The following is a 22,888-nucleotide window of genomic DNA, read 5'->3' as shown; positions in this document are numbered from 1 at the left end:
AGATATGTGAAGATTGTTGTAAAGGTGAAGAGAGCCTGGAAGTCAAAGGTGTGAGGTTGAACACTGTCTGCCTTGGTGTATGCCCCAAAGTTGGATGTTAGTTAGAAGTGAAAGAATTATGAAGTAAGTTGAATTAAGTGGTAGAGAGTGTCGCCATTAAGGAAGAGATTGGCAAAGCAGACTTAAATGGATATGTAGGTGAAGGGAACAGAAGTGATGAGGAGGTAGTGTTAAGGAGAAGATAAGAAATGTAGATGGTGGTGGGTTTTGCAAAAAGAATGTGCAGCACATTATAGTCCAAACAGAAGCTGGCAGCCTATACACTGCTACAGTTTTATCTTCAGCACCATGTGTGGTGATGCCCAAAACCTGTCGTCCATGTTTGAGTTAATAATTAGTCCAGCAACAGCGGTGCTGTTCCTTTGTTGTTGTTATTTTGCAAGTGTTTGTGTAAAGTTATATATTTTTCCACTGCATGCGTTTGCGTAGACTCTGGCTTTTCTTTTTTGTGAGCTTAGCTATTACATGCACAACATGAATCAGTACTGTAGTGAATATCCTTTCTTCATTTCTGTGTTCATATAAAGCAGTTATCAGCACCCAGTTCAAACCTGCTGCAGCTGTCCCGCTTGGGTTACAGGCTCAAGGGCTACTCAGAGATAAATGCTTCTGAATGGATTGTTCAAACTGGATCTGACAGACATTTGTGAGTCGATTCTATTGACACAAAAAACCTGGTGATACAAACAACTGGTGCAAGGCTTTCTGTGAAAAACAGTGTTACTGTACTGCACTATGAATCAACAAGTTATGCACATTTTGGTATGTTTTATATCTCCCTAGAATCAGCAGCATTATAAGCACAATTTCTGCATGTTATGTTTTTGTGGCTTAAAGCGCTGCTGTCATTATGGCAGACCACAGGACTCTGTCACATTAATCACCTTTTCTGCAGAGCTTATGTAACCTCTGCAAACCTAAAGTGATTCCTGTTGTCTTCCTGTTCATAAAATAAACACATGGCACTGCTACATTTTTTTTAGATGTTGCTGAAAAAAACTGATCAAATGCTCACAATTTTTTTTTAAGTGCCATTAGTTTTTGTGCTAAAACGACATCCCTGTATAGATATAAAAACAGTCCTGCAACGGTTTTAACACCTACAAAAAAAACTCAGTGTGTGTTCAGAAACCAGTTACTGCAAAAACAAATACAGACTCTTACAGAATGTTAATGAGGGTTTTCTCTGACAGCACATTAGTTTAACCCTCAACAAAGTTTTTCTTCTTTCTTTCTTTCTTTCTTTCTTTCTTTTTTTTAAACCAGCCTAACTGACCTACATTTGAAGTCTCAGCACACAAAGCGTTAACTGCGTTAAACCTTCGTCCTGACTTGGTTCGCGAACTGTGGGCGTGCCAAAGCGGCTGTCAGTGCAAAAGTGGGATATTTGTAACTGCACTCGACAGTACAGGGACTCCGAGAGAGGGGGGCTGGTCATGCTTCGTGGTGCATTGGTAGTTTTTTTAAACATCAGTACTGTTTCTCAGTCATGGCTTGGATACTAAACCTCATCAGAGTTCAGTTGCGCAGAGATTTAGCCTCGTGTCGAGGCGTCGCTGGGCAGCCTCTGAGAACCATCAGCTGCACCTCAAGAAAACAAGAGGAGAGGTGAGACAGTTTAGTTTGATTCATTTTTAAGGATTCGTCTCATGCAGCCAGTTTTGGTCAGGGTAACGATCACAAATGAGGCTTTAAAAATGCCATGAAAGTGATCGATTTGTGCAGCAAAACTTAACGTGATATGCAAGCTTCACACAAAACTGTTGGACTTAACACACTTTAGTCTTATCTGAACTTAAAGTCTCAACTTGCTGACCTCAGTACATCATTATCAAGCTACTTTTGTAACTTGTGCATGTTGCATGGCGCTGTAGCTATTTTACCTGCAGTTAAATTGCTTCCTGTCCTGGCAGTGATGCATCTTCAGTTTTGGGAAAGCGGTGGAAGGACACTGCAGAGACTGTCATCATTGGTGGAGGGTGTGTGGGCGTCAGCTTGGCCTATCACCTGGCCAAAGCTGGGATGAAGGATGTGGTTCTGCTTGAGAAGACTGAGCTGACAGCTGGATCTACCTGGCATGCTGTAAGTTTACAAAAGTGCTGAGACCAAAGACCCTACAGGGGTCCGCAGGGTCCTGAATGTGAAGCCAGAGAAAGGCCAGGGTCACACATTTCACTTTCATGTTGGTTGGCGACCATTATTACCTTCATTAACGTTGAAAGGACCACAGCCCAAAGTCAATAAACCACTGCTCCCATTAAACTTGAATTTTACATCAGTTATTGAAAGAAATCTTTACATTTGGCTTCTTTCCTTCAGTTGAATTGTAATCTGACAGTTGGAGTTTTGCATAACAGAGAAGAATAAGCAAATGCTCAAAATTAAGAGACTGGAAAGAGGGTATATTTGGCATTTGTGCTTGGAAAATGAGAAACAATTATTATTATTTTTTTCAAATTGCCTTTATTTTTATATTCTCTGAATGAGCTTTCTTAGCTTAATACTTAAGAAAAATATAATAAAATGACTCAATTTTGGGTCTTGGGTCAGTGATGTGGTGTAATGATAAGCATAACATGTCTCCAGAATAATTTGAAGGTACTGAGCCTTTAACCTCCTAAGACCTGAACTCTTTCACAGCATGCATTTTTAATTTCTCTTTGATATTTGGGCTGATTGAGGCCCGATGAATGTAAAAACAAAGAATTACCAGATTTTTTTTAAATTATTTTTGTTTTTAAGAAAAATCAGAGCCACATATGAGGATATTTGTTTAAAATTTTGATAGAACAGTAGCAGTATAGTGTCCTCGTAAGAGGATATCAGGCCCATGTAGAGCAAAATTTAGTATTTTGGTCTAAATAACCCAAAATGTGATGTCCACATATGTGGACGCAGGGTCCTAGGAGGTTAATACTGCTAGAAAACTGAAGTCTGGCTCTTCCTTGACAGTGAAAGTGTTTAGATCGAGTACTGGCAAGTGGCTGTCATCCAGTTGTTACTCCCTTTCCAGTGAGAGCAACTGTTAAGTTTTCAAGGTACTTGTGGTCCTGATCCTCTTGCTCCTTACACTCCATGTTATTCATTTACAAAAACGCAACACTCCTATACTATTAATAGACATTTCACATGTCAGAGGGGAAACTTGCTCTTCACTTACTTGCCTCATTGGATGGGCAGGGACCCAGTGGACACTGGGTGAGGAATTAGGGTAGCTGCAGACTTATAATTGCCAACCAATATATGTAATTCGAATCAGAATCTGAATACTTTATTGATCCCTAGGGGAAATTATGTTGGTTACAGTGCTCCAGTACAAACAATAACAAAAATGGACAATACAAGAAGTAAGAAATAGCACAATATATAAAAAGGGTGTCGCTATAGCACTATACTGTGTATTAGGTGGATGAGTTGTACAGGGAGATGGCCACAGGCAGGAATGATTTCCTGTGTCGTTCAGTGGTTCAGTCTCTCACTGAACGTGCGCCTGTGGCTAGCCAGCACGTCATGGAGTGGGTGGGAGAAATTATCCAACACTGACTTTATCCTGGATAACATTCGCTTTTCCATCACCACCCCAAGAGAGTCCAGCTCCATCCCCACAACATTGCTGGCAGAAGTTGTGATTTCTTTTTTTAATGTTTAATGAAGAGCGATATTAGCGGTTCAGATTATGTATATTGCTATAATGCTCCTTAGAGCTCCCACAGCTTTAAGGAATATTTTAGTGTTTTGGCTCATTGATTTTTTTTTTTTTTTTTTGCTGCCCCCAAGTGGCCAAAAAGCAGTTCTTGCAGCTTTAAGTTGGAATATGTGAAAGCAGTATCTTGCTGGGTGTATTTTCCAATTATCTTAATGGTGTGTTTGTATTTTAGGCTGGCTTGACAACATACTACCATCCAGGGATCAACCTCAAGAAAATCCATCATGACAGCATAAAATTATATGAGACCCTGGAGGCTGAAACTGGACAGGTGAGGTACTTTCCTTAGCTTTTACAAGCATAACTGTATTTGTATATTTGTATATCTTTTATATTGACTTTCTCTGCAGGCAGTGGGCTTGCACCAGCCTGGCAGCATTCGTATTGCTTCAACGCCGATTCGAGTGGATGAAATGAAGTACCAGATGACCCGCACACACTGGCATGTGACAGAACAGTACCTCATCGGACCAGAAAAAATCCAAGAACTCTTCCCTCTGCTTAATATGGATAAGGTCTGTATGCCTTTGTGGATTAGTCACATTAATGACTTCTGATAGCAAGAAGTCATAAATTCGATTGTTCTCAAACTTGTTCCTGCTCAATCTTTTTATTGTCTTGAAACAGACATTAGAAACTGTGAAGAAGCACAGTGTTTATCTGAACCTTGACAGATGTGGTTTTTTGGTATTCAATTACCCAAAACTTTTAAAGCCAAATACTTGACTTCTTGACAAGAGTTAGAGAAGATAAATATCACTCTGCTAACTGTTCACTAATTATTACCTCTGCTATGGAGGATATGTTTTTTGCACACGTGCTTGCCATGCTTACTGTCTATAAGCGCAACAGCTCGAAAAGTTTTAGATTAATTTTGATAAAACTTTATAGGGGTGGAGAGTAAGTGCCTTAAAATTTTTCTTACATCCACCAAGGTCATTAAGGTCAGCGTAATAACCTGTTGGTCAAGAAATAACCGTTTAACTTAGATGAGTCTTACAAGTGTGCTGTGTATTGTCAACATATAGAAAGTACTGTATAAAGATTTTAAGTATCACGTCACATTTGACCTCTGACCTTTTATAAAAGTCAGTAGATTAATCTGAAAGTCAGAGAGATGCTGTGCAGAGCTATTTAAAACCCTTTTTCCTTACTGCAGTTGTTTGTATTGACAGCATATAGAGAATGATATATGGGCATTCTAAATATCACATTACTTTTGGACTTCTGACTTCTTCTTCAACATCAAATATGGTCAAACTTTCATAAAATTATAAATAATAATGATATTATACAATAAGCTCTATATTGTATAAGTAATAATATTCATTCCCTGTTGATTACAAATCAATACCTATTATCCATTACCTTCTCCTGTTTGTGTAATTAAAGTAAACATTGGTCATGGTTTTTAGTGCGCTACAAACCTCTGAAAGCATGTTAAAAAAGATTAAAGAAAACAAAATAAATATAAATAAAATATAATGCTATTCCCTTAAAAGGAAACACTGCCCAGACAGTGAACTGCCTTGGCGGACATTTGCGTTCTTGGAGTGCTTCCTTTTCCATTATGAAACTACAGCAAGGAGATGTTTAACTTAGACTCCGACCAATACTGGATTTTTGCAGGCAATTCCAATACCAGCTTTTAGACAGTAAAAGGTTCTCATAACCCTCTATCAGCTGTTATATTGAAAATACAAGATAAAGTGATGAGCTCATTGTTTAACAGATTTCAAGCAATGTATTTCAAGAACTGGTTAGATACTTGCCATAAACATTCCCCCACTTAAGACCATGCATGCGTCTGCTTAGTTGTAATGCTGCTCTGGTACATACTTTAAAAAGTGCTGAGAGTATTGTAACACTGGAGTGCTAGACTCTCAAATGGCACAAACTATGTGACATTTCTAAATGACTCTCTGCATCTTTTATTTGTAGCATGGTTTTGTAAACAAACTAGTTCCATCTAGTTCAGACATTTCAGATAATCATGTCAGTATAAATGTATCCCTGATCTATATCTGTATATCTATATCTATATTTAATGATTAAATTAGGTTTGTAGACTCTACAATAGAGAGAAAACCCCTACAGTAAGATGAACCCCATGTGAGCAAACACCTGGTGACAGTGGGAAGGAAAAACTCCCTTTTAACAGGAAGCAACCTCTGGCTTGGGGAAGGCCAGCCATCTGTCATGACCGGTTGGGAGTGATCCAAATCAAGAAATATGTAAAAATTATTACTTTATCTGAGCTTTAAACACGAGTAGAAATCTTGCTGAAAAATGGATGAGCTATTAAAGTTTAAAATAAATTTAGAAATGTTTTTATTATTATTTTATTGCTGAAACATGTCATTGTATGTTCCTGGTTTTGTGCTCTTGGCTCTGTCCAAAGTTCACAGTTTAGCATTAGATCCAAAGCTAAACATCTCGACGAGTGTTGTAAAGTTGGGCTTTAAAGTTGACCTGATCCAGCGCTCCTGAAATTTACCAAACACAGTTATGATAAGGGAATAATTAGTTGATCTAATATTAGGTTTTTGGTATGACATCAGCTTAGAAAGGTAAAACCTACAAACCTCTTAAGTTAAATGACCCAAAGAATGAGACATCTGTTGATATGTTGTTGACCTGCGTCTGCTTAAGTGCTTAGAGTCGATAGTTGAGTCGATAGAGTTGATATATTTCACTGTTAGCAATATATCTTCATGGAGCTGCTTGATCAGCTAATTATTAAGTTTATTATTATTATTATTGAATCACCATTTTGAATTTGTTGTGTGAAGGTTTCTGTTTAATCTTAGGTGTTGGCAGGTCTTTACACCCCAGGAGACGGCCACATCGACCCTTACTCTCTGACTATGGCTCTGGCTGCTGGAGCTCGTATGTATGGTGCCCAGATTTATAATAATGCCCCCGTGACGAGCCTCGAGCCAACGTCTGATGGCAAGTGGGACGTGCAGACCTCTCATGGAACAATTCGGGCAAACCGCATTGTCAACACAGCAGGTGAATATTCATAATCTCTATACGCATTTATTCAAAGGATAATAGGAGCGGTGATCCTGATATTTTAGATGGTAAACACTATATCCATGCAGAAAATGTAAGGAAAAGTACAAGGGAATAAGTGCAGTCTGCAACTCACATGTGAATATGTTCAAGTCCAGATTTTTCTTCTTTGTCTCAAGTTTCTTCGTGTGTATGTTGGTAAAAGAAGAATAGTTTTTGTTTTATTTGTTTCTTTTTTTGTGGGAAAAGGATAGATATCGGATTTCAGACCACAGTAAAACACCTTATCTATCTATAGATACTCTGGTAGGAGACCTTTGCCCACCCAGACCACTGGCTGAAAAGTTTAGAAAACAGAGTTTTTGGTCTGAACCGGGTCATACCAGTTCTTGGGGGATTTTGTTGGCCACGGCTCTTTGCTGCTGTTGCCTGTTTTTCTGGCAGAAGTTCAAGAATGTGCTTCACTCTCTTTCTCCTGTCTGTGCTCCCCTGTGGAGTCATGCATTTCATTAGTCACCCTTTTTTTAATGTAATGCACAAACTTAGAAACAAATGGCAAATGAAATAGCGACTGTAGTCAAACAACCACCGCCAAAAAATAAATACCAGAATTTGAAAGATGTGCACAGTTTAAAAATAACAAACTAGAAACAAAACTATGTCTGTTCATGTGTTTTGGAGCACACACAAAGGTGTAAAGAAGCTGAAAATAGCAAATGTTTAGCAGCAGAGCATATTTACTACTTCATTCACATTTTCTTCCTTTCATATTTTCTTTACTCTGGTTGAATCCAGTTATGTTGAGGCCTTGCTGGCATTTCGCCATCACTGTAACAGCCAATCGACTTAGGGCAACAGGTCAGATTTCATCCAATCTTGAAGCAGCAGCACATGTAATCCTCCTCCTCCTGACATGCAGTTCTAAGCCTTTCACTACTGCTGTGCAGCTGCTCCTTCTTGCATGCAGGGACCTTGGGTTTGTGGTTTAGCTTTAACAAAAGGCAAAGTTTTACAAAATAAGTTTAAATTTATTCGATTAATATAATTTTTTGTGGTTCTTGAGTTTCTTCTGCTTCATGGGCAGTCTCACATAGCGTGGCAAAAAACTCCTTTACATTCTCAAACTCTATGCTTCTACAGCAAACATCTCTTTGTTGAAAACATCTCACAGTTGAAAGTGTGATCTGCAGTACAGCCTGTAAGTCCTCTTCCTATCAAAGCATCCTCCTTACCAAAGAGGGCTCAGTTGAAGCCAAAGCTCATGGTTGCCATGTGAACCTAATATACGAGGCGATCGTTTGATTATCTTCAGTGTTTTCTCAATGTTTCTGTCTGTAGTACTAGAGTCTGTTCATCATGTAAAATATGTGTGTACAGGCTGGTTTGGTTCTATTTACTTGGAATTTCATTTGTTGTTTCAGTGATTTTTGCATGTATTCATCTTCTTCACCATTGCATAACTTTCGATCTGTTATTAATAAAAACTGTTTCTAATACTTCACTAGTTATCATTTTTAGCTCTTACTTAATCGTTAGTCTTAAAAACTATTCATTAGCATTAGATCAGTAACTTGTAGCTCACCCTTTCATTTCCTTATCCATCTTTATTATAGCAGATCACATGATGAAATAGTGTAAATGTATGGCCAAACTAGCAAAGTTAAAACCTTGCTTTAGTTCATTGAGGTCTATGAGCGTTTGTTTTTGCACCACTCACTTAAGGCCCCGCCCACAGCCTTTCAGTCAGGAGTCTTGACTTTGATTGGGCCATTGCAGCAACTTGATTATTTTCTTTTTCGGTCATTCAGTTGCAGATTTTCTTATGTGCTTGGGATCACTGTCTTGTTGTATGACATAAATTTCAGCCATGAGGCAATCTGTTGAACAGATTGCCTCATGTTTGACTGTAGAAACTGCAATATGCAGAGGAATTCATGGTCGACTCAGGGACTGCAAGGTGCCCATGTCCTTTGGCTGCAAAACAAGCCCAGATTATTATCACCCCTCCACCTCCACAGTTGTTATGAGGTGTTTATGCTGTGACTACACTTTGTCTGTCCAAAGGACATTGTTGCAGAGGTCTTGTGGTTTGTTCATATGAGAAGAGAAGAGGCTTTCTTCTGGCAACCCTTCCAAACAAGTGATACCTGCTCAGTGGGTTTTTTTTTTTTTTTTTTTTTTTGTACTGTACTGTCATTAATTTTAAAATTTAGCATGCTAACCAAGCCCTGTACAGTCTGAAATGTAGCTTTTGCTGGGGGGGTTCTTTTGCAGTCTATGCGAACATTGTAAATGGGCTGGTTCTTATATCTACTCTGAGCACTCAGAGCACTTCTGTTTAGCTCGCCTTAATCAATCATTCACACAAGCACTTTTTCTGTGCTTTTCTTATGTAAGTACTTTCTATCTAAAATTCATACACACTCATACTGCGATGGATACGTCGGAGAGCACCTTAGTATCTTAACCAAGTATATTTTGCATGCGGACTGGAACAGAGCGGCATCAAACCACCAAACTTCTAATTAGTAAGGGACCTGCTCTGCTTCCCGAGCCACAGCCACCCCAAAATGTACAATCTGACTTTGCAGCAATTGTGGCTTTGTGTTGACACAGCGCTGAATCTTCCAGACCAGCAAAATGCCAAAACTATATACAGGTGTTCACACTTTCTAATGATCCATAAATGAAGTGCATTTTTAGCAGCACCTGCTGCTACCTGCCCTCTGAATTCCTGTGGAAGCAGTAAGTGTGATTTGGCAGTTTTGCATTATGTTATCCTTTACATTTAGCTAAGTATATAAACTACAGTCCATCACTTCTGGATATCTCTTCTGACCATTCAGTGCCTCACATTGTAACATATAAACTGGGTTAACCATTTTTTGTTTTGAATCGTTTAAGTATTACTTCTTGCTAACTTGAATCGCTCTCCCTCCAGTAGCTGATAATAAACTGAGTCTCTTCAAAGTTGTTTTACTCATACCACAGTTGACTAGCAGCACCCACTGAACTAGACATATTCTGAGCATGTGGCAAACAGCTGTTTAGCCTCTGATTTTACAGTAAATTGGTCTGACTATTATAATTCTCAGAGAAACAAACTTTACTCCATTAACCAATGTTTACTAGGTAACTCAGTAACTCTTAAAGTGTTGTGTATATGAAGCTCCAACCTGTAACCAACTGTAAATAGAATCTGCAATGTTATTATGCTACAGACTTGCATACGAGTACATAGATTGAATACAAATTCTTGTGAAGAGTTGCTGACAAGAGTATGTTGCAACACTTGGCTAAAGATAGCAGGGATCAACAGGTTTTTCTCTGGCTTCACACTCTGGGCCCCAGCAAAGGCATTAGTACACATCTGTGTTGCTTTCACGTGTCCCATCATATTTGTTTTGTGGCTATTAATTTATAAAACGGGTTATGCTGTACTTCAGGTGTATGCAAATTTATTTTTTTAAGAGAAAGAGTTGGGGAAACTCTAAGTGAACACATTCAAGTAAGCAACTTAACCAAAATGTTGTGATGTTGTAAATTAAGCTTAGTATTCCTTCTACACACTGAAGTGCCCTCTATGTGAAAAAACTGCTCTGGTGAATAATGTAGAGCTTTGAACCCTGAGGGTAACTTCTGATTCATGTCTGGTGTCATCTCATAACATGTGATTTTTATAGTTGTGACTTGTATTTTCTTTTTTCTTTTTTGCTTCTAATGCTGTAATGCTTATACATTAGATTAGCGATAGGGCTCTTAAACTAGTTCCTCGTGGTTTATATTGAATCTATTTAATCTGTGCTGTCCTATTTATTCTTGCCTTCATTTTCGGGTCTTATGTGTGTCTGTCTTGCATATATCTATGTGTACACCTGTGTGTTTGCCCCTGTGATGTGACATTTTTATGAAATCTAATCCCTTAACCCTCCTTGCAAGTGATGAAATACTCCAGCAGTCAGTGTTATTAGAAATCCAGCTTGCACCAGTACTAGCACACCTTGCCAGTATTGGATTGGAGCACCTGCTGGTGGCATATTTTCAAAAACTGATCTCAGAGGTCAGTACTCACATTATAGCATCACATACAGTGGGGCAAAAAAGTATTTAGTCAGCCACCGATTGTGCAAGTTCCCCCACTTAAAATGATGACAGAGGTCAGTAATTTGCACCAGAGGTACACTTCAACTGTGAGAGACAGAATGTGAAAAAAAAAATCCATGAATTCACATGGTAGGATTTGTAAAGAATTTATTCGTAAACTAGGGTGGAAAATAAGTATTTGGTCACCTCAAACAAGGAAAATCTCTGGCTCTCACAGACCTGTAACGTCTCCTGTAAGAAGCTTTTCTGTCCCCCAGTCGTTACCTGTATGAATGGCACCTGTTTGAACTCATCATCTGTATAAAAGACACCTGTCCACAGCCTCAAACAGTCAGACTCCAAACTCCGCCATGGCCAAGACCAAAGAGCTTTTGAAGGACACCAGGAAAAGTATTGTAGACCTGCACCAGACTGGGAAGAGTGAATCTACAATAGGCAAGCAGCTTGGTGTGAAAAAATCAACTGTGGGAGCAATCATCAGAAAATGGAAGACATACAAGACCACTGATAATCTCCCTCGATCTGGGGCTCCACGCAAGATCTCATCCCGTGGGGTCAAAATGATCATGAGAACAGTGAGCAAAGATCCCAGAACCACACGGGGGGACCTGGTGAATGACCTGCAGAGAGCTGGGACCAAAGTAATAAAGGTCACCATCAGTAACACACTACAACGGCAGGGAATCAAATCCCGCAGTGCCAGACGTGTTCCGCTGCTGAAGCCAGTGCATGTCCAGGCCCGTCTGAAGTTTGCCAGAGAGCACATGGATGATACAGCAGAGGATTGGGAGAATGTCATGTGGTCAGATGAAACCAAAGTAGAACTTTTTGGTATAAACTCAACTCGTCGTGTTTGGAGGAAGAAGAATACTGAGTTGCATCCCAAGAACACCATACCTACTGTGAAGCATGGGGGTGGAAACATCATGCTATGGGGCTGTTTTTCTGCCAAGGGGACAGGACGACTGATCCGTGTTAAGGACAGAATGAATGGGGCCATGTATCGTGAGATTTTGAGCTAAAACCTCCTTCCATCAGTGAGAACTTTGAAGATGAAACAAGGCTGGGTCTTCCAACATGACAATGATCCAAAACACACCGCCCGGGCAACAAAGGAGTGGCTCCGTAAGAAGCATTTGAAAGTCCTGGAGTGGCCTAGCCAGTCTCCAGACCTCAACCCCATAGAAAATCTGTGGCGGGAGTTGAAAGTAGTTGGTGTAGATTTGTCAGCTGCACATTCTTTATATGAATTTCCCATTCTACCACATCCCAATGTTCTACTAGATTGAGATGTGGTGACTGTGGAGTACAATGAAATCATTGTCATGTTCAAGAAACCAGTTAGAGATGGACTTTCAACCTTGTGACCTGGTGTGTTATCCTGCTGAAAGCAGCCATCAGAAGATGGGTACAAATGTGATCATGACGGGATAGACGTGATCAGCGGCAATACTCAGGTAGACTGCCATTAAAACAATGCTTATTTGGTGTCAAAGTGCCAAATGTGTGCCAAGGAAATATTCCAGGAACCATTACACCACCGCTAGCATCAACCATTGTTTGATATAAAGCAGGATACATCCTTGTTTTCATGTTGTTTATGCAAAATTTGGATCTTACCCTCCAAATGTTGCAGCACTTCTATTGTCCAGTTTTGATTGTAGTTTCCTGGTCTTGGCTGACAGGAGTGGCAGCCAGACTCCCCCTGCTGCTGTAGCTCATGTGCTTCAAGTTTAGACACAATGAGCATTCAGGGATGCTCTTCTGCATATCTTGGTTGTAACAAATCGTTATTTGACTTGCTGTTACCTTCTTATCAGCTTGAAGCACTCTGGCCATTTTTCTTTCATCTTTCGCATGAACATTTTCACCCAAAGAACTGTTGCTCACTAGATATTCTTTTTCTGGATTATTGTCTGTAAACCCTAAAGATGGTTGTGTTGGAAAATCCCAGATAAGATACTCAGACCAGCCCATCTGGCAGTAACAACCATGCCCCATTCAAAGTCACTTAAATCACATTTCTTCCACAATCTGATCATGCCATGATAATGATAATAAATTGCTGTTTCAATTTAAAAACACAGAGACAACAGACCTTTTAAACATTCTGTAATCTGTTTGGTAGTTTTATAAAGAATCGAACAATAAAAGAAAAACATCCTTTAAAAAATGTTTCTTTAAATAGGAAGCCCAGTTTCATGCTGTGAGTAAGATGATTGTTACCACTCTGCTTCTGTAAATTTTTATGAGAAGCTACATTTTGGAAATGGCTGTTGTTTGCTAGCATCATGATTCCCCTTTATGCAAAGATAAGCTAGAAATCTTGAGCCTTCACCTTTAACTGACTGACATTTATGTTTTCATGAGACGACAATTCTGAACAAATATTTGTCAAAGATGCATTTAGAGATTGAGAGCGAGCCAACTCTATCTGTTGGCTGACTTCACCTCTTCAGCTGAACTGACTGCATCTAATTTGTTTTCAGGTTTCTGGGCCCGGGAGGTTGGCAAGATGATTGGGTTTGAACACCCTACTATTCCAGTGCATCACCAGTACATTGTGACAGCAACGATACCGGAGGTGAAGGCTCTGAAGGAGGAGCTGGCGGTCATCAGGGACCTGGAGGGGTCTTATTACCTGCGTCAGGAAAGAGATGGCCTGCTGTTTGGCCCCTATGAGAAGATGGAAAAGATGGTTTTACAGGACTCCTGGGTGAGAGATGGAGTACCACCAGGTCTGTCTGCCACATCAGATTTTCCAATCTAAATATTTCTACAAAGTTTTCATCTTCCTGTGCATGACTGTTTCTATCTGCCTGCAGGTTTTGGAAAGGAGCTGTTTGAGTCTGACTTGGACAGGATAATGGAGCATGTGGAAAAGGCCATGGAGATGGTCCCTGTACTAAAGAAAGCTGACATCATTAACATTGTTTCTGGACCAATCACATACACTCCTGACCTCCTGCCTATGGTTGGACCACACTGTGGAGTTCGCAACTACTGGACAGCGATTGGCTTTGGGTGTGTGTTTAGTCAGGTGTTGCTGAACCGTATCTATCTAAAATACTGCTAAGAGGTGAAAGACAGAAAAAATAGCTGATGTAGTACGAGTCATTGATTTGGCTAGCATTACAACATGCAGTTGGAGTTGCATCCCAACTATATGTAACTTACAAATGTGATGTGCATATTTTTAGATGCAGTGTGACTTAAACCTCTAGAAGACTTTGATTTTCTTTGAAAAGCTTTATTTTTTTTCTTAAAATCCATCAAAGCCAATCGATAGTACCTAAAGCTCTGATTTAATATTTGTTTAGGTATGGTATTATTCATGCTGGTGGCATAGGCAAGTTCCTGAGTGAATGGATCACGAACGGAGAACCTCCATACGACCTGATCGAATGTGACCCCAACCGCTATGGCAAGTGGACTGATGTACCCTTCATATGTGCCAAAGCTCGAGAATCCTATGGCTTCAACAATGTGGGTAAGAAGAACATGGGACAGCTGCACAGCATTTGTGGAACAGAGCCTTCTATTATATTGTTACTAAAAGCCTGCTGTGTCCTCCTCATGCTGTTGGTCACTGCAGTTGGTTACCCCAAGGAGGAGCGTTTTGCTGGCCGACCAACCTGCCGAACTAGCGGTGTTTATGAGCTGCTGAAAGACAAAGGATCTATGGGCTTTCATGCTGGCTGGGAGCAACCTCACTGGTTCTACAAACCTGGAGATGACATTGGATACAAGTAAGGTTTCTCTGTAAATTTCTAACAGTGTCTTTTTGATATGGAAAATCTGAATGCTAATTTTTTCCCACTTGAATCCACTGTGCATTACAACACCACATCCACCACCCTTCAAGCTCTTTCAGGTAGTACAGGTACAAGTTCGCCCGAGATCATCTAACAGGCTTTCTGACGATATTAGCACAAGAGGACCATTTAAATTCCCCACTGAAACTAAACAGCTGCTACTGTTCAAGAACACATGCAGCAGATGCACAAGTCTCTTTTACAAACCCACATGTCGATGAGCCTTTGGGTTGTCCAAACCTCAAACATATCCAGTTGGCCTTCTTGGCAGTTGCATATTTGGCTCTTTCTGGGACATAGTTATTTTAGTTTGTATGGAAGCTAAAAGCTGCGGTTATAATCTTGCAAAACCTTTATTGTGTCTTGCAATGCAACTTTCCGCTAGCCAGTTTTGCACAATAAAATTTATATTTTTAGCCAGACCGAATATCTCAAATAGTTGGACACACATTTTTTATTTATTTTTTTAGGCACTCTGGGTAATCTCATGATATCTCATGTAGAGCCTGACCGATCAGCCAGTTGATCCGAGCAGTCAGATCAGCTATAACATGGGAGTCTTTTAAAACATTATCTCTTTATCTGAATTGAGTGTAAATGAGTACTGGATAACTACACATGAGAAATGTTATGGAAAAAATATCAGCCTGTATATTGGAATACTCCGTTAAAAGACAGAATATTGGTAGTGGTATGAGTTTGTTTTGCTCAGGCTTTGTTCTCTAGTGTCAGCATGAGGTTATCATCAGCTGTGGGGGGTGGGGTTCTGCTTTGGACAACTTCTCTGATTTCATCCATGCTTCCATCCATCCATTTTCTTTAACACTTATCCAGTGGAGTGTAGTAGGGAGGTCAAAGATGTCACATGTCAAGAACATCTCACCTTTCCCTACTTGCTGAGCTTTCCTGCTGATATATTCATTTCTAATGCTGTCGATCATGGTCCCTCCCAATGAAAATCTGAGCACCTTCAACTCCACCTGTGTCCACCTGTGTGCCCCTGTCCTCCGCTCTTATATTTCACCCTCCTCTTCTTGAAACATATTCACCGCAGCTATTTCCATCCTTTTTGCAAAATCCACCACCATCCATATTCAACCACTACCCTTCCACATTTCTTTCCTGACGCCATACCTACCCAGGACCTCATGCTCTCTGTTCCTGGCACCTACATGTCCAGTGAATCTCTTGTCAGTCTCTCCTCCGTGGGAACACTCTACCACTAAATCCAACTTACTCCAGAATTCCTCTTTCTCTTCCAACTATCCAACCTTTGGGGTATAAACACATTCAACAATTACCCCTTTGATTTCTAGTTTCAAACGCATGATCCTGTCTTGCACTCTCTTCACCTTTACAACCCTATTCACATAATCTTCCTTCAAAATGACCTCCAATGCTTCTGGCCTTGCTTCCCTTCCCCATAGTCCTCAGTCTTCACTTTCTCCATCATATCAGTCAGCTCTCTCTTTACCAGTCATAGTCCCTCCATTTAAAGTACTTATTCTCTCTGCCACACTCCTTCTCTTTCGCTGCCTCCAAACATGCCTTCCCTGTTTCCTTCTCTTTTATCTTCAGTCAACAGTAGCGCAGTTTTCACCAGCACCCTGTTGGCCAACAGCACTGCATGTGATTGTTGTTAAACTGGGCCTCAATCCATCTACTATGGTTTGGTCTGCCAATGATTTACCATTGGATGCCCTTCTTGATGCATTTATCCAGTCTTGGGGCCAGCAATGTGTTGGCTTGTATCAATTCTAACTAGAACTGCTTAAAAAGATTGTTGAATTTGCTCCAACATAAGCTTTGAACATTTTTCATGCAATAGCAATGGATAGTGTTGCTTTTTTTGATGTTACAGAATGCAGTGCCTGCACAGATGTTGGTATGTCTGCAAAACTTTAAAACTTTTATCAGTGTTTTTTTTTCTCTAGTCTTGTTTATATTTCATTCCCATTGGAACAATATTCACTCAGTGCACTGCCCTTTTACAGTGAAACGTATAACACTTTCAAATAGAAAAAGTAATAAAATAAGCAAATCACTAGTAAGTAAAATACATAGTTAACTGATTTTGTGTTGTGCTCAGACCCAGCTTCCAACGCACCAACTGGTTTGGACCAGTTGGAAGAGAGTGCAAGCTGGTGATGGAGAAGGTTGGAGTAATAGACCTGACACCTTTTGGCAAGTTCATAGTAAAGGGGAAGGACTCACACAAGCTTTTGGATCGCCTCTTTGCCAACACCATGCCCAAGGTAGAAGACCTAATGTAAACTGTTCAGCTCATAAAGTGATGATTGTGTTGGTCACATATCCAGTGCACTGTACTGCTGCACAAACGGTCCTGACCACACAGTTTTCTCAAACTCCATAACCTGTTTTCAGGTGGGCATGACCAACATCAGCCACATGCTGACACCCTCTGGGAAAGTATACGCTGAGGTTACCATCACCCAGCTGGCACCAGGAAGGTTTCTGCTCGTCACAGGTTCCGGTTCGGAGCTGCACGACCTCAGGTGAAATGGATCAAACCCTTTAAACTTTAAACTCTCTGTCAAATTCAGCCGTAGATAATTTAGCAGCAATAATTGTCCTGAATAGTTTCTTTAAATAAAAAATAGAAATTTAATTAAAAAGAATATTTTAAAACATTATCTCTTCATGCAGTTTCAGTGAACCTGGGCTCAATAGATTTTCCAGACTGGGTTCCTTATTACAGTCTTACTCAGAGAAATAAGGAGTTTTGTTGCATAGCACAGAAAAACACAGAGCTCTGTCTTAAGGCTGATACTTCAGATTTTCTCCAAGTTTGTGTTTTCCTTTCAGTTTGCTTTGGGTCAAAATACACCAATACCCATGAATCTCAGTTACTGAAGTGAGTTGCCAAGATGTGATTTAATATTGAAAATGAGTAAACTAATTAGCTCATCAAAAAAAATAACTCTGAAACTCTTTAAATGAAGTACTGCATCATACTAAGAGTAGCAGAACTGAATCAGTGCCGCATGTCTAAAACTCCACGCACATATTGATTTAGACTACATTTCAATATTTCAGTACCTGCACAGTGCTCATACTGTTAGCAGTTAAGCAAACACTGTTTTGCTCTCTGTCCTGCGCCCAGTTCAAGCTGTGCTGGCTTGCTGTCAGTTTTGTACTGCAGAAACTTAAAACCTATCTGCAGCTGTTAACACAACGCCCCTCGAGCTCCTCCAATCACGAGGCAGAATCGTAAACCATTTATTTTCATTCCTTCACTGTAATCAACTCTCTACCACAGTTTCAAAAAAGGAAGTTTTTTTTATGCCATGTAGCGACATCTAGTGGTAATTCACATATTTGCAAAGCCCATAAAATTTGTCTAGTCTATAAATGTATTAACGGCTCTTTGCCTTGTGGATTTGCACTTGCCACAGGTGGATAGAAACTGAAGTTGCACAAGGTGGATATGACGTTGACATTACAAATGTGACAGAAGACATAGGTGTGCTGGGCATTGCCGGACCAAACTCTCGCAAAGTTCTCCAGAAACTGACAAATGAGGATATGAGTGAAGCTGGATTTAAGTTTCTCCACTGCAAGTCCATCCAGCTTGCCGGCAAGCCTGTCCGTGCCATCAGGATCTCCTACACCGGTAGTGCAAGGCAGTTCATTTATTGCGTCTTGCAATGCAACTCTCCCTAGCTAGCTTTGCACAATAATATATATTTTTAGCCATGCCTAACAGCAGTGTTGGCCAGTGCTTCCTCCATACTGGTCCAGACCGAATATTTCAAATAGTGAAAAGAGTGAAATTTTCTACAGGCACTCTAGGTGAACCCCTGACATCTCATCTTTTGTGTCTAAACACAAAAGAAAAGAAATTCAAAAACATCAGTTTAGTGAATATAAAAAAATACGGAGGTTCATTTATCCCAAGAAAAGAAAACTCCACATGGATTTCGAGATACTTAGAATTATGAGATACCGAGTGAACATTTTTCACTTACTTTGACAAAAATGCAAGATTCTAATAAAGTAATGACATACTAAGTCAAATAATAAGTCATTATTATCTAGGGGAAAAAGAACGTCAAGTATTAAATATAAAATCAATATTATGAATTACTCAGACAAACTTATACCAAAACAAAAATTCTGACTTAATAACTCAAACTTTAGCCTAATTTATAAAATAAAATGCAAACTATGACTTATTACGAACAAAGTTTAGACATCAATTAAATATTATGACTTGCTAATGCAAACTTCTGAAATATTCATTAAGAGATTTTAGATGCAAACTCAATACGGGGACTTGTTATTTTTATAATTATTATCATTATTATTATTATTCGTAGTAGTAGTAAAATTATGATAAGTCAAAATGATGGTTATTGGGTTAAAAGTAGAATTATGAGTTACTGAGATGTTTTATTTAAGAAAAATGTGAGCTGTTAAATAAAATTTTGAATTTACTCATTCAAACTAAAATCTTTCTTCAACTATTTCAACTACTTTAATTTTCATTTCATTAATTTTCCTTTTATTTTTATAAAACATGTACACTCCATGGTCTCAGTTCACGGTTTATGGATATTTTCTTTTATTTTTATGAATCTTTTACAGTGTGCATAGTCTCATAGTTTAGAGTTTATGACTGCCCCCATTCTTTTGTCTTTTCCTTTCAGTCGCATAGTTTTCAGTGCTGAGTATCGACATGCTCTTAAGTGTAAGTGTTTTGTGTCTAGGTGAGCTTGGCTGGGAGCTGTACACTGACCAGAAGGACTTGGCAGCTGTGTACCTGGCCATGATGGAAGCAGGAAAAGACGAGGGCATTGACAATTTCGGCACCTATGCCATGGCCTCGCTCCGACTGGAGAAGGGCTTTAGAGGGTGGGGAGCTGAGGTACATACATATATACATGAAGAAGAAAAAAAAAACTCCTTGTTTAAATGTGAAGCAGCATATTACGCAGTAACAGGGAGACAGAGGAAATGAAAACGTCACCTCTTGATAGCTGCGTCTTCCACAAAATCAGCTTCAGCAGGAAACTTTGAGTGTCATATTGTAACTTTTTATAACAATTTTGTTATAAAAGTTTCTTGAAAGTATTCAACTGGTATAAAATATGCCTCGCAAAAAAGCAAGTCCTTGCAGCCATTCGGCCTCCTGTAATTCTCCTGTGAATCAAAGAGGCTTCGGTGTGGTAAGGCAGGCCACGCATGATGCTTTCTTCAGTATGAAGGCTGTCAAACTGTCGGGAATTCAAATCTTTGGCTGGGATGAAAATTACAGTTCACAAAACCTCACTCATGAATTCATCCACTTTTAAGGACAACACGGCGACAGAAACAAACTACTTGTTGTGACAAAATTCAAGAGAAAAATACAGGCTGCAAATGGAGGGATGCATTTTTTGGACTTTTCATAATGTTTTGGACGACAGCTGTCCTTTTTTTGAAGTCAGGAGGGTGCTGCATCACCAGCCAGGCTGATTCAAAAAACACAAATCTTGTGGTTTTTCTCCATGATCTGTCTCATAGTGGTCCTTTAATATTATATTCCATCAGCGATGAAAACACCAAACGCACAGCTTCCCTTTTAGCCCAGTGAAAAACTATGATCTATGGTCCATTTTTTTCTCGCCAAACCCCAAACTGTGTCAATTTCTTCCTTTTATGATAAAGATATTTTCAAAAGAGGCCTCAAATAAACAGCAGCGTATGCTTCACAGTCTAACTTGTAGTGTTTATATTAGAATATCAGCCTTTGGCCTTGATACTGTCATTAGGAGAGTGTGACACCCAGTGGACCAATCATGAATAGCATTGCATTGGAAGGGTTAGGGTTTTCACACTTTGCAAAGCCATCATGAGGGCTGGATTTCACTGTTCACTGGGGCCTTGGGTCATAAGATTGAAACCCCTGGATTAGAGGAACATCTGCAAAACAATGGAGATGAAAGAAAGACGTCTTTGTGTGACTTTGGAAAAGAATCTGAATCTTACAGAGTTGAATTTTTGAGAGAGAAGATGTTTCTTCTCTTATCTTTTTCACCTAGTCTGTATATGGTATACACTCCAAACACCTTTTATTAGACCCGCCTTAATAAAGTGAAGTTGCATTTCACTGTTTTTAATTTACAACAAATGACACAATTATATTGGTGAAAATATTACTTTATAAAGTACAGCTTATGATTTATTTTTTTTAAAATCATTGATCTTTACAGATGAACTGTGACACTAACCCTCTGGAGGCAGGACTAGATTATTTTATTAAACTAAACAAGGTAACGTTGTTTCCTGCATGCATTCATATTCCAGTTTCAGTCATGCATTTCCTCTTTAACTGTTTGTGTCTGTGGTCCTGCAGCCTGCTGACTTCATCGGCAAAGCAGCTCTCCAGGAGATCAAAGCCAAGGGCCTGAACAGGAAGCTGTCCTACATTGCTGTGAACACAGATGATATCGACCCTGAAGGCAACGAGACTGTCTGGTACAATGGCAAGGTTAGCGACAACAGAAGATCAAAACTCAATTTCCAATTTAGTTTAGAGATTTGGTGATTATTCACATGACGCTGATGTCCCTTGACCTTCTCTTCAGGTGGTTGGCAACACAACCTCTGGTGCCTACAGCTACAGCAGCCAGCAGAGCCTGGCATTCGCTTATCTACCTCTGGACTTAAGCACTTTGGGCCAGAAGGTGGAGGTGGAACTGCTTGGGAAGAAGTACCCCGCCAACGTCATCCAAGAGCCCTTAATCCACACTGAGCCCACGCGGACCCGGCTGCAGAAGAAAGCTCAGAGCAAAGCATAAACACAGGCCGTCCTCTCATCAGTTTCCCACCAGTGAATGAAGAACAATCTTACTGTGAACAAGAGTCAGGGTGGTTCACATCCTGAGTTGCTTGTGTTCACGTCTGTGGCCAGTTCAGGTCAACTTTATTCCGTTTTCTTACAAGGAACAAGTCTGAAACAGGCGTGCGAAAGCTCAGCACAGTCTTATAAACTGGGGTGTTCCTGCACCACAGTGTCTTGCATTGTTGACAGAGTAATTTCATTTTTGTAATTTCATGAATGGTTGTCAAATGTTTACGCATCAACTGTTGTCTCTCTTATGAAGAAAAACTCATTTTCAGATTGAATGGTGCCCAAATAAGTCTTGACTTTTGTGCTTAAAAAAAGATCAGTGTTTGCAAAGCTGTACAAAGATTTAACCAAATGTGTTTTCTGTAAGTATAATTAAATGGATGTACATTGATAATTAAAGCACTCACTGTGTTCCCACTCCTTCCCTCTAACATTTAGTAGTTTACACAGTCAGCCGCGTATACTAACATTGCTTTACTGCATACTTTTAAGTATATAAAAATAAAAGTGCATCATAGTGAAGCATGTAAAATAAAATCATGATAAGTAATAATAGATTTTTAAATAGTAGCTCCATAGCAAAGTGGTTTACGCATCTGAACAACAAGTGAAAGACCCCGGGTTTGATCTGAGGAAAAGACACTGATACCTTCTGGGTTGGGTCGGGAGAGGCATCCAGTGTAAAAACTGCCAACTCGAACATGTTGTGGTGACCCCTTGTGACAGATGAGCACCAAAAAGTAGCTTCTAATAGATAATTATAGTCCTATACCTGATATAAACTAATGCCAAATAATGGTTGATTTACTGCTAGTTAATAAACACAATGCAAATGCAGTACAAATTTTAAACTCAGCAGGAATTGAAAAAACAAAACAAAAAATGGGAATGTAGTTCTACAATCAAATAATCAACATTTAATATATTTCTACAGTGAAGTGGAACAGAGAAAATATATGAAATATATTTAGAAACCACTTAAAACACACAATTATTTTCAAGTCACAATTATCAGACAGGAACAACTAATATATACAAATAAATGACCATCCGTTCTCTTCTGCTTTTCCTTTTTCAGGGGGTCGCCAGTCTGTCGCAGGGCTAACACGTAGGAACAGACAACCATTCTCACTCACATTCACACCTGTGGGAAATTTAGAGTTACTAATTAACCTGACCCACTAACTGTGTTTCTAGTTTCGCTCCCCTGTCTCCTTAGGTCTCATTCCTCCCAGCTGTGTTCCCCTTCTGTCTCTAATTCCTTGATGACTTCCTCAGTGTATTTAAGCCCAGTGTTTCTTTGTGTCAGTGTTGTGTCGTACCCTCAGA

The 22,888-nt window shown here is 39.6% G+C and overlaps 1 protein-coding gene across 1 annotated transcript; it reads left to right on the top strand.

Annotated features, from left to right (window-relative positions):
* Positions 1-1,377: 1,377 nt before the first annotated feature.
* Positions 1,378-21,957, top strand: dmgdh (dimethylglycine dehydrogenase). Its single transcript, XM_082541517.1, has 16 exons — positions 1,378-1,668; positions 1,974-2,142; positions 3,939-4,037; positions 4,117-4,281; positions 6,577-6,781; positions 13,378-13,626; positions 13,714-13,912; positions 14,209-14,378; positions 14,484-14,637; positions 16,793-16,958; positions 17,089-17,219; positions 18,120-18,337; positions 19,434-19,591; positions 20,919-20,978; positions 21,062-21,196; positions 21,294-21,957. Exons 1-16 carry the CDS (start codon positions 1,550-1,552, stop codon positions 21,504-21,506), a joined length of 2,610 nt encoding a protein of 869 aa, XP_082397643.1. The 5' UTR covers positions 1,378-1,549; the 3' UTR covers positions 21,507-21,957.
* The last annotated feature ends 931 nt before the right edge of the window (positions 21,958-22,888 follow it).

The sequence above is a fragment of the Aulonocara stuartgranti genome (genome assembly GCF_965226115.1).
Source record: "Aulonocara stuartgranti genome assembly, chromosome: 7".
In the NCBI taxonomy this organism is placed as follows: domain Eukaryota; kingdom Metazoa; phylum Chordata; class Actinopteri; order Cichliformes; family Cichlidae; genus Aulonocara; species Aulonocara stuartgranti.
This window is presented reverse-complemented; position numbering and strand designations above follow the sequence as displayed.

Coding starts and splice junctions, on each gene's coding strand:
- dmgdh (XM_082541517.1), top strand. CDS start 1,550: ATGGCTTGGATACTAAACCTCATCAGAGTTCAGTTGCGCAGAGATTTA. Junction 1,669..1,973: donor TCAAGAAAACAAGAGGAGAG/GTGAGACAGTTT, acceptor CTGTCCTGGCAG/TGATGCATCTTCAGTTTTGG. Junction 20,979..21,061: donor ATTTTATTAAACTAAACAAG/GTAACGTTGTTT, acceptor GTGGTCCTGCAG/CCTGCTGACTTCATCGGCAA.